General features: G+C 50.9%; 1 protein-coding gene across 1 annotated transcript in view; it reads left to right on the top strand.

The window, feature by feature from the left end:
* LOC143995697 (uncharacterized) overlaps positions 1-12427 on the top strand; it is a 231617-nt gene that overhangs the window by 30964 nt on the left and 188226 nt on the right. The window contains exons 2-3 of the mRNA XM_077490447.1: positions 8303-8632; positions 11115-11441. Coding sequence (XP_077346573.1) covers positions 8303-8632; positions 11115-11441 — 657 coding nt within the window. The remainder of the gene's footprint in view (positions 1-8302; positions 8633-11114; positions 11442-12427) is intronic.

A 12427-nucleotide genomic window follows, 5' to 3' on the forward strand; every position in this document is an offset into this window, starting at 1 on the left:
TGTCCTGTACCACATGATGGCTGTGTCATCATAGGTCAAAGTTTTTTTTACACAGCAAACACGTTAGTCCGCCGGGCGAACAGCGGCAATAGTCCGCTGATCGGGCAGACTGCGAACGGCCGAAATTCGCCACGAACCGACCGCCGGGCGAACAGTTCGGCCATCCCTACTCAAGAGTGCGGCAGTCCAGAGTCTATTCCTGTTCATACCCTCGAGTAGGCATTCCATGTAGCCGTACTCACGGATTGCTCGATCCACCATGCTGTGAACCCAATGCTATGCTCCATATCCAGGCGAGGCAGGCGATCCCGTATCGCTCCACCTCTGGTGCCAACTCCCGGAACCTGTCCCACTGAAAATGAGACAGAGCATCAGCCAATGTGTTGTCAACCCCCAGCAAGTGCACAGCATAGATGAAAGCATTCACCTGCAAACAGCGTAATACCAAATGCCATAGAAGCCTGACAACAGTCGCAGTTAAATCTCCGAATCTCACCTTCAGGTTTGCGAAAAAGATTCCCCCAAATCTCCATGGCCACGACAATGGGGAAACAGCTCCAGCAGAACAAGGTTCTTCAACAACCTGGCCTCAGACCACTCCAAGGGCCAATGTGCTGCACACCATTGCCCCTGTAAGAATGCTCTGAAACCCATGGACCCTGCCGTGTCCGTGAATAACTCCAGATCACAATTACTGATGGGACCCAACATCCAAAGGGCCTGCCCATTAAAGGACTCCAAGAATTCTTGCCAAACCTTCAAATCCTCACTATGTTCCTGCCTCAGAGTCGCGTAGGGCATAGGGGCCCGAATACCCGCCATAGTGGCTGACAGCTGGCGGAAAAATACCCTCCCCATTGGTATTATATGGCAAGCAAATTTTAGTTTCCCTAATAAAGACTGCAGCTGACACATTTGCAACTTTTGCACCCCGATGGTCCCACGTATCTCCTCCTGCATTCCATCCTTACCGAACTGATCACAATCCCCAAGAATGTAATGCACTCCGTGGGCCCCTCTGTCTTTCCCGGAGCCAAAGGGACACCGAAGCGCTCCACCAAATGTTGCAACGTTCCTAACAGAACCGAGCAGGCATTGGTGCCCGCCGGGCCAACACATAAGAAGTCATCCAGGTAGTGAATGACCGAGTTGATGCCCGACACATCCCGGACAGCCCACTCCATGAAGAAGCTGAACTTCTCAAAAAAGCACACGAAATCGAGCCACCCATCAGAAGGCAGCGGTTTACGTAAAACCCCCCTTCCCAGGTGCAGCCCAGCAGCTGAAAGCTGTCTGGGTGGACCGGCAAAAGTCGGAAAGCCGATTCAATGTCAGATTTAGCCATCAATGTCCCCCAGCCATAACGCCGGACCCAAGCAACTGCCACATCGAATGAAGTGTACGTCACCGCACATTCCTCCGGAGCAATGGCATTGTTAACAGATCCCTTTTGGGAACAATAGCAGAGTGGAGAAACCACCAAGTCTGGAAATGGCGCCTACCGATAGGGGGTGGCCATACGTCCCAATGCGTCTTCTTTACCCAATTTTTCCGTAACCACTGCCGAATAGAGCAGGGCGGACTTCAAATTTTTGGCCATGGGTGGGACTGAGGTCAATAAACAAGGAATCTTAAAGCCCAAAGTAAAGCCAGACTCCAACAACTGCGCTACCGCCCGGTCGGGGTAGCTACTGAGAAAAGGCAACATCCTTTCCACCCACACCAGAGTCATCCCTCCTATTCGTAGAATCTCTGGGATGTCCTTTTCCCCTCTTGAAGCACTTGGAAAGTGCGTGCGATCCCCCACAGCCGGAAAAAAAGTGTGCTTGAATCGACAGTTTGCTCCAAACCTACACGTGCCCTCATTAAACTGCCAGCAAAAACCCCATCTTTTTTTGGTTGGTTGTCCTGAGGTTGCTGAACTCTGACCCCGCCTGAAAAAACTGGTTAGGGGCCCGCGCTGTCCGTCATCAGCTTTATCCACAGGCTAATGTCCTTGTGATCCCAGCGGAGAGACGATCAGACTGTCATTCATTGACGGAATTGCTCATCATACCGGAGCCATGCCATACCCCCGTATGCGCTTCCCTAATGGCTGCGGAGTGCCAGCCGATGATGCTGGGGCCTCGCTGACCACCAACCCCACACTAGGTGTTGTAGAGGGTGCCTGCACCCTGCCCCCTGCACCGACCGGGGCTGAGACCGGCCCAGCCGCATGCGTCCATGCCTGAGCTGGCCCACCCGCTCCACAGTTTTCAAATCTTTGTACCAGCTCCTTAAGCCCCAGTAACAGAACCCCCCAGGCCTACCTGCCCCACACAGGTGTCCTGCTCCCAGGCCATGGGGGGTTAACTCCAGCCCCCGCGGCTCTGTCCCCCCCGCAGTCGCTGTCTCCTTGGAACTACCCTGGCCCAGCAAATCATGCAGTAAAAATGAAATTGAAAGGGAAGGATTGCACTCACTGGGCTGCCCAGGACCGGGCCCACCAGCCACCTCTTTTCGACCCAAGGCCGTTGTCCATCCTTGGTCCTCACCTCCATCCGACTCTGATAGCTCCCCTTCTGACCACCCGCTGTCAACAGCCGACTGCGCTTCTGACATGTGAGTCCCGGACGGGCCTGCTCCATTGGGCAAGGGTCTGTGGTGCTGTCCCCAAGATTCCCTGTTCCCCTTCCCGCAAGCTCTGCTCCCTCAGGTCGGCAAAGGACTCCTGCGCCTCCTGTCTGCCTGGATCCTCATCTCCTCCAACCCTGCATTGTCACCTCCAGCCTCATGGTCTCTCCCTTTCCCCCTCTGGGCTCCCTGAGACTGGGGGCCATGCTGAAAGGCTGGTCCCCCAGCCGCCGGTCGTCAATCCCTTGCTGTCTGGACTGGCTGCTGCCTGAAACCCCCTGCACCCGCCATGCGTCCCATACAGCGCTGCCTTGTGGGAGGTGCCGAGCCATGTGACAATCCGGGGTCCCCCCTGCTATCCCCTGGCCTCTCCTCCTGGTCCCACTTCTGACTGTATACCTGCTCCTCACATCGCCCGCCAATATGGAGGTTGGTGTCTCAGGATGGGGTGTCACCTGCTGCGCTCTGAGGCCCTCCCTGGCCAGAATCTGGGCTAAACCACTCAGGCGGCCTGGATCACTGCGCCCGAGGTGTCACCGCCGCTCCCCCGCTGACTGCCGGACTGTGCTTTGCTGCAATGGCTACAATCTGCTCCCTGAGCCACTCGATGCCTTGACTAGCTACTGCCGACCGGAGTTGGGCCATCAAGCCCTCCAATGCCACCATTTTGCCGGGGGGATGCAGAGCGGTGAGGGCACAGTGTGTGATCACTTCCTCCTCCACTCTGAGAATGCATCACATCCCCCTCGGCTTCCTGCTCTTCCGCCGTCGCCCGCCCCTAGCTCCGCCTACTGTTCCTTTAAAGTGCCAACCTTAATAACCCTTAAGACGGCGACTGTGCGGTCCAGCACATGTCATGCCATCCCTGCACCCATTGCCTGCTGCTGCTAGCTCCAGGACTCACTATAACACAAACTCGCTGTTTTATAAGGAAATATTAGAATAGATTTACTAAAGAATATTAAGCATAAACACAAGAATTTTACTAGAACAGTTCTAAACAGTGGTTACAATAACTGCACCACTACACAAACATGATGCAGCAATGCAATGAATATTCACAAATTCTTCAGTATAAAGGTTTATTTGGCTAATGCCGCGTACACACGATCAGACTATCTGGCAGACTTATCTGGCGAACAAACGGCCGGAAAGTCAGCCGACCAGCCCACATACAACCGGACTTTTCCGGTAGACCTAGCGGGAGTCCACCATACTTTTGAAATGAACGGACTTGCCCACACACGGAGGAAAGTCTGTTCATTTTGAACGCGGTTCCAGGTAGCCGGGACTAGCGAAGGAAGTCCATGTCGCCGCTTTCGGCGGCGAGATTGACACTTGCTGGCCCCATCACCTGTTATGGACTCAAAGGGGAAGCCCTACGCCGAAAAAATGGCGTGGGGGTCCCCCCAAGGTCCATATCAGACCCTTATCTGAGCACGTAACCCGGCCGGTCAGGAAAGGGGGTGGGGATGAGCGCCCCCCACCCCAAAGCACCTTGTCCCCATGTTGATGAGGACAACCTGGCCGTTGGTTGTCGGGGTCTGCGGGTGGGGGGCTTATCGGAATCTGGGAGCCCCCTTTAATAAGGGGGGCCCAGATACCCGCCCCCCACCCTATGTGAATGAGTATCGGGGTACCATGTACCCCTACCCATTCACCTTTGAAAAAAAGTGTAAACAAAAACCACAACACATGTTTTTAAAATAATTGATTGCACAGCTCCGGTGGTCTTCCGTCTTGGGGGGTCTTCTCTCCGGACTCCTCCACTATCTTCTGCTCTTTTACTAAGTCTGGTGGACTAGCACACAGATGGCCGGATTGAGTCAAAACTTCTTTCTAAGTCCGCCGGACCTTTGGGAAAAAAAAGTCAGGCGGAGCCCACACACGGGCGCATTGTCCGTCGGACCAGAGTCCAAGTCCACCAGATAGTCCGATCGTGTGTACGCAGCATAATACCTGTAAGTGCGTCTCCAAGTGGGACCAATGCTCAGAGTGACAATTCCTTGGCTCTGGGCACCTTCCCACTTCCAGCACGCTGCAATAAACACAGCACCACACAATACAATATCTAGGGAGCTCCCCCTGCTTTATAGTGTAGCCCTTTCTTATCGGGATTGACTGCAAGGCCTTACAATAAAGATGTAGTCTTTAGTCTTCTGTCTTCTGCTAGCTATTGGGTTGAAGAAATTGTAATCCAAAGGGTTTAACAGACAAAGAATAGTGTAGACTGAGTATTGAAACTGTTCCTGTGTTGTAGCACAATTATAACTACCTCCGGTGTAGTTGTCTCCAAATCACACAGTGTCAGTTCTCAGTGGAGTATAGGCTTGAGGCCTGCTTGAACTTGTCTAATAATGTGAAACCTCCTCCACGTGACTACAGGTCCCAGCAACACTGTACTCTGAGTCTAAGTTTGTGAAAGTGCGTTAAGAATTATGGGCGGCAGCCCTCTCACCAAAACCAGGAAAGCTCTGCTCCGGTTGTCTCAGTCTTGCTTCACACCAGCACCGTCATGCTGCTTCCGCTCCGCAATACGACTGGGACTCATAGGTGGTTCTGTCAGGTGTCTCTGGATCCTTCTCCGATCTGGTCACATGGTCTCTCCAGCACACAAGTATAGGGTGTAGGGTAGAATCGCTGATTGTTCCACTCCATTATTGCAGCAGGTCGCCCTCTCTGCAACACCTCCTCACAGATCCTCGCATGCAGTCCACACGTCCAGAAAGAGACAGAAAATGGCCGCGCTGGGCCTTTTATATCCTACCCAGCATGCAGTTCATATTTAGGTGTCCGGTCCCTTTTGGGGTGCTGGGTGTTGAATTAGAGTGGCGGGTGGGGAGGTGTTTTTGCAGCACCTGATTAGAGCCATAGGCTCTAATAGGCTTCAAAATAGGTGAACTGCAAGCGCCATGCTTGACACTCACAGTCTACCCAGGTGTGTTAGAAAAGTGAATTAATATCCACTTTCCTAACACTGAACTGCCTCTCCACGAATCAGGTGTGCGGGTCTGTTACCCATCACCTGATTGGCTGAAACGATAGGCGCAGCTATTGGACTCCTATCAGGAGGAGAGGACGGGAGATGAGGATGGCAAGAGATGCATGGAGGACCCCGCTCATGGCCATCACCCGCTGCCCCACCAAGACAGGGTAAGTGGCGGGCAGATGGCGAGCGGGCGGTGGGGATTCACAGTGGCAGCAGTTGATGGCACACTGCCAGCATTTAATGGGCACACCACCAGCATTTGATGTGCACAGTGGTGGCATTTGATGTGCACAGTGGCAGCATTTGATGGGCACACCACCGGCATTTGATGTGCACAGTGGCGGCATTTGATGGGCACAGTGGTGGCATTTGATGGGCACAATGGTGACATTTGATGGCACAGTGGTGACATTTGATGGGCACAGTGGCGGCATTTGATTGGCACAGTGGTGACATTTGATGGTACAGTGGCTGCAATTGATGATTTTTTTTTTCTGAATTTTTCAGCTTGCTTGCGCCCCCTAAAAATTTTGAGCACCAGCCGCCACTGGTTTATATGTGCATATATATATTTATATATATATATTTATTATATGTGTGTGTTTTTATATATTATAGTATATGTGTGTGTTTTATGTAAAATGCTGTTTCTCCGTAAAGTGATCCATGCTCAGATCGCTTTTCAGAGGCATTTGACAGCTGGTAGAGAGGCAATATGTTGCCTACTGACCACCTGTTTTTACCCCTTAAATGCATCATCACTGTGGTGCAACTGCATGCAATGCACACAGTTTCAGGGGGGTTGCAGTGCAGCCCCATTCACCTAGGGATGTACTTCAAGGGGGCCCTGACTGGAAAAAGATTGTGAAACACCGACATAGAGGAACCCGTCTCTCCATTTTCCTCCTGCAGCCGCTGAATGCCTGTGGGTGGGAGAGGAGGAGAAGCGGGGAAATGGAGAAATCGGCTCCTTTATATGTGGCCACCCACTTGGGACCGGGCCCCGGTGTTCTGCCATCGGGCTCAGAGAAAAGAGCCCTGCCCGGAGGTCGGGGGAGGGGCCCTCCATGGTTTCTTGCATCGGGCCCTGAAGGTTCTAGTTACACCACTGAAGGCTGTTATGGCCAATTATACTCCATAAGCAATGTGTGGATCCCGGTTATTTTAGAAAGAGGGTTAGGGGGATGGGAGTATTAAGGACATAACAGTATAATAGAGGGGCCATTTGGCACAACATACTATGAGATGAATACTTCCATATGTAGTCTGGTAAAGGGCAGCTTCTCTCCACCCCTCTGTCCTACTGTCCCCTCCTCCCACTCCCTGCAGCTCCTCCCTCTGCCTGCCCACATACTCACAGCTCCTCCCTCTTCCCGCCCACACACTCAAAGCTCCTCCGTCTACCCGCCCACACACTCACAGCTCCTCCCTCTGCCCGCCCACACACTCACAACTCCTCCCTCTGTGCACCCGCACACTCACAGCTCCTCCCTCTGCCCACCCACACACTCACAGCTCCTCCCTCTGCCCACCCACACACTCACAGCTCCTCCCTCTGCCCACCCACACACTCACAGCTCCTCCCTCTGCCCACCCACACACACACAGCTCCTCCCTCTGTCCACCCACACACTCACAGCTCCTCCCTCTGCCTGCCCACACACTCACAGCTCCTCCCTCTGCCCACCCACACACTCACAGCTCTCTCCACTAGATCAGTCTGTGAACAGTGAACAGTCTGGGCAGGGCTCCAGTAGCCGGGACTAGAAGCAGAGCATCGGGAAATGCGGTCAGGAGGTTCTGTATCCCTCCACAGAGAGAAACAAGTCCCTTGTAATTAGGGCTGTTTCCATCCAGACAGTTACATATATGTAAAGATATGTGACATTCTAATACATGTTATGGATCCTAAATTCTGATTAAGCTTTTATGGGGGTATTATAAGAATTTCTGAGGATGCCCCGGTGGCTGGTGTCCGGGTGACAGGCAGTCAGAAACCCAGGCAGAGGATGTAAAAGCTGGACTGTCCGGGTGAATCCCAGACAGGTGGCAACCCTAGCTGGGGCGACATTTGGTAAGGGATACCTCATGATTCCAGTCCCGATCAGGTGAGGAAAAAAAGTGAATGCTGTGAGCCGGGTCTGTCTTTGATTTATAGTTAACCAGACCTATCAGGTTGTGGGGGCAGAGTCACAACCCATATGTATGATGTCATAATGCACCAGGAAAGTACATTTTATATAAAACTCTATAGATCAGACCAAAATGAGGAGGAAAGAGGGACAGAGGGACATTGCTCCAAATCAGGGACAGTCCCTCAAAATCCGGGACATTTGGGAGCGACGAGAAAAGAGAAAAAGAAATCCTCCAATCCCATCTACACAATCCTATACCTACAGAGGATCCAGAGGAAGGCCAAATAAAGGACGCTCCAATTTACTCCAGCAGGGGAAATGGGGGGAGGAATGATTGTCTATTCATTGATGATTTATTGGTAGAATAATGGAGAGTATAGGGGTGTCAGAGGAGATTCCTCAATGATCTGAGATGAGAAGAAAACAGAGGAATCCCAGGAAGACCCGGAGGACTCTGATAGATGGAATCTGAATATTTCTGGGATCCTCATAGAGGGATATATGTTATATGAGGGGGAGGGGAGTACACTGTGACCTGACTGGGATCTGTATTCTGTCTGTGCAGGAAAAGTCCTGGAGGAAATATTCACCCGGCCGGGATCTGACCTTCTCATCCCCATCAGACATCATCTCACCCTCAACCCTACAGATAGACAGGGATGTGACTGGATTATCTGGTACTATGAGAAATCTCCTGGATACTGGAAGGAAATAGCTTATCACTGGAATTGTGATCCGTCTGATCTCAGATATTTCCCCAATACAAGAATATCAGAGAATGGAAGTCTGATCATATCCAATGTGACTCCGGAGAATGACGGGATATACCGTGTGTATATAGAGAACTCTACAGGGCGCCGTATACAGAAAGATTATTACACCGTCCATGTAGAAGGTAAGTCCAGAAGATTGTAGAGCGCTGTGTATGGGGGTCACATGACTGAAGAAAATGGGTGTCATGTTAGTGGGGGGATTTAGTGTTGGGGGAGGGGTGCACACAGACACAATCTATCTCCTCCAGTCTCCAGGAAGATGTCTGCACACCTGATTATAGGTAAGGATGGGGGAGGGGCATGCTGTGTATATATTGGATCTGATCAATGGAAATGATTGTCTCTCTCAGTTCCAGTATCGGTTCCGCTCTTCCATGTCTCATGTCTCCGGAATGGCAGCGCTGAGATCTCCTGCAGGGTGGAGGAGGGGACTAAGCCGAATATCAGTCTATCTGTGATTGGAGGATCCCAGAGGAATTATTCCAATAACATTACAGCCATTGTGGGGTCACCGGGGCCCTGGAACATCACCTGTACTGTGAAGAATGGGGTCAGCCAATCAGAGGAGAGCAGAGCCGGGGTCACCTGTCCAGGGGAGGAGAGATCGGGGGATGGGCATAGAGACATTTAAAGTGGTTGTAAACCCTTACAAACCACTTTGATCTACAGGTGAGCCTAGATTAAGTCTTACCTGTAGGTCCAAGAAATATCTCCTAAACCTATACGGTTTAGGAGATATTTACAATAAGACAGCGGCACACTGGGCAGGCTGCAGATCGCGGTGATATGCCGCTTGTGTCGGGTCATGTGCGCATGCTTGGGAGTGACATCATCGCGGCTCCGGCAAATCACAGCGCCGGAGCAGCGAGACCTGGATGTCACTCTGGGATCCATGGCAGCGGTGAACATGAAGACGGAGGACCGATTCGGGGGTTTTGTTCTCAGGTAAGTTATTCATAATGAGCTAGTATACTATGCATACTAGCTCATTATGCCTTTGCCTTGCAGATTGCATTTTTTTTAACTGCCTTTACTTCCTCTTTAAACAGAGCAGGTGGGAGTGGCAGAAAACAAATAAGCTCCGCCCACTGACTGAATAGAGAATATGAAATATATACAGAAATGATAGATTTACATTACAGGTTTTATTTTTTAGTCCTGATCATAATAAAATAAAAACACAATATTTCCCCTTCACGGTGTTTGTTCTCAGAGGACAGGAAATGATTTCCAATCATAGATGGCGGATAATATTCCTGTCTATATAATCCGCAGTCTAGAGCGGGTAAGGAGCGCCCCGCGTACATCTACTGCGGCAGGGCGGCAAAATCACTTACCTGTTCATGATTTCTTCTTCCTGGTCTGGGGAGCGTGCGCCACTGGAGGCCACTCCCACTGTTATTGGACACAACAGGAGCCAATCAGTGGGTCCGACAGAAGTGGTGAGTCTATAGCAAGAGCCCCACAAGTCCCCACAAGTCTATAGCACGGCTCTTGTAATGTGGATTCCCTACAATTGTACAACAAACTTGTGAAGTCCGGCAAGTCTGGCAATAGCTTGTCAAGTCATCTTCAAACTTGCAGCTGATTGGCTATCTGGGCCCCTTCCTACACCTTGTGATAGGGGGCGCCCCTCTTTCTTATCTCAGAAGGTTGTTGGGTTTCCATTTTCTGATGTGACTGTTGTGTCTTCTCTTCTTATGATAATGATAATTGTATGAGAGGTCAGGACCCCACATATAGGATACAGGATTGTCTGCATGCCAGTTTGAAATTCAAGCCATCCAAGGGCAGACTGATTGTACTGAAGTTGGTCCATCGGATGACTTCAGAACAACCAGCCCGTCGTGTTCTTTTCTTGTACAATCACTGCCGGTGGCTATAGCCTCCAGCACTGATCATTGTATTCTGATGGCGGGGAAACCTTCCACTCTCAGAACACAATGACTCCACAAGAGGGATTCTTCCCATCAACACTGACTGTGCTGATGGGGAATCAAGCGATTTTCTTTCCTTCAATCTGTGGAAGAAGAACCGAAAATTGAAAATGTATGTCTAGCCTTAGACCAAATAATACAAAATATCCAGAGAAGACATTTATTGTCCTCCACATGTCCATTGTCCTTGTCCATGTATGGATGGACGCCCACCATCATCTACTGGAAGGTCAGGGATTATCTTACCTGACTGCATTATATATGTAATACATTCTCTATTTATCACCTCTTCATAAAGTCCATCCAGTTCCACCAATAAAAGAGAAGAAATCCTCCAATCCCATCTACACAATCCTATACCTACAGAGGATCCAGAGGAAGGCCAAATAAAGGACGCTCCAATTTACTCCAGCAGGGGAAATGGGGGGAGGAATGATTGTCTATTCATTGATGATTTATTGGTAGAATAATGGAGAGTATAGGGGTGTCAGAGGAGATTCCTCAATGATCTGAGATGGGAAGAAAACAGAGGAATCCCAGGAAGACCCGGAGGACTCTGATAGATGGAATCTGAATATTTCTGGGATCCTCATAGAGGGATATATGTTATATGAGGGGGAGGGGAGTACACTGTGACCTGACTGGGATCTGTATTCTGTCTGTACAGGAAAAGTCCAGGAAATATTCACCCGGCTGGGATCTGACCTTCTCATCCCCATCAGAATCCATCTCACCCTCAACCATACAGATAGACAGAGATGTGACCGGATTATCTGGTACTATCTGGAATCTCCTGGAGACTGGAAGAAAATAGCTCAACACAGGAATTGTGATCCGTCTGATCTCAGATATTTCCCCAATACAAGGATATCAGAGAATGGAAGTCTGATCATATCCAATGTGACTCCGGAGAATGACGGGAGATACCGTGTGTATATAGAGAACTCTACAGGACGACTTATACAGAGAGATGATTACTTCATCCATGTAGAAGGTAAGTCCACCCAACCCCCACCCCCAGTCCTAGCAGTGTCCTCCCCGCTCCGTGTCTTTATATACACCGTCCATGTAGAAGGTAAGTCCATCCAACCCCCCACCCCCAGTCCTAGCAGTGTCCTCCCCGCTCCATGTCTTTATATACACCGTCCATGTAGAAGGTAAGTCCACCCAACCCCCACCCCCAGTCCTAGCAGTGTCCTCCCCGCTCCGTGTCTTTATATACACCGTCCATGTAGAAGGTAAGTCCATCCAACCCCCACCCCCAGTCCTAGCAGTGTCCTCCCCGCTCCGTGTCTTTATATACACCGTCCATGTAGAAGGTAAGTCCATCCAACCCCCACCCCCAGTCCTAGCAGTGTCCTCCCCGCTCCATGTCTTTATATACACCGTCCATGTAGAAGGTAAGTCCATCCAACCCCCACCCCCAGTCCTAGCAGTGTCCTCCCCACTCCGTGTCTTTATATACACCGTCCATGTAGAAGGTAAGTCCATCCAACCCCCACCCCCAGTCCTAGCAGTGTCCTCCCCACTCCGTGTCTTTATATACACCGTCCATGTAGAAGGTAAGTCCATCCAACCCCCACCCCCAGTCCTAGCAGTGTCCTCCCCGCTCCGTGTCTTTATATACACCGTCCATGTAGAAGGTAAGTCCACCCAACCCCCACCCCCAGTCCTAGCAGTGTCCTCCCCGCTCCATGTCTTTATATACACCGTCCATGTAGAAGGTAAGTCCATCCAACCCCCACCCCCAGTCCTAGCAGTGTCCTCCCCACTCCGTGTCTTTATATACACCGTCCATGTAGAAGGTAAGTCCATCCAACCCCCACCCCCAGTCCTAGCAGTGTCCTCCCCGCTCCGTGTCTTTATATACACCCTCCATGTAGAAGGTAAGTCCATCCAACCCCCACCCCCAGTCCTAGCAGTGTCCTCCCCGCTCCGTGTCTTTATATACACCGTCCATGTAGAAGGGAAGTCCATCCA

Source organism: Lithobates pipiens, unplaced genomic scaffold (genome assembly GCF_037356315.1).
Source record: "Lithobates pipiens isolate NorthernLeopardFrog02 unplaced genomic scaffold, aLitPip1_a1.2 Scaffold_180, whole genome shotgun sequence".
Classification (NCBI taxonomy): domain Eukaryota; kingdom Metazoa; phylum Chordata; class Amphibia; order Anura; family Ranidae; genus Lithobates; species Lithobates pipiens.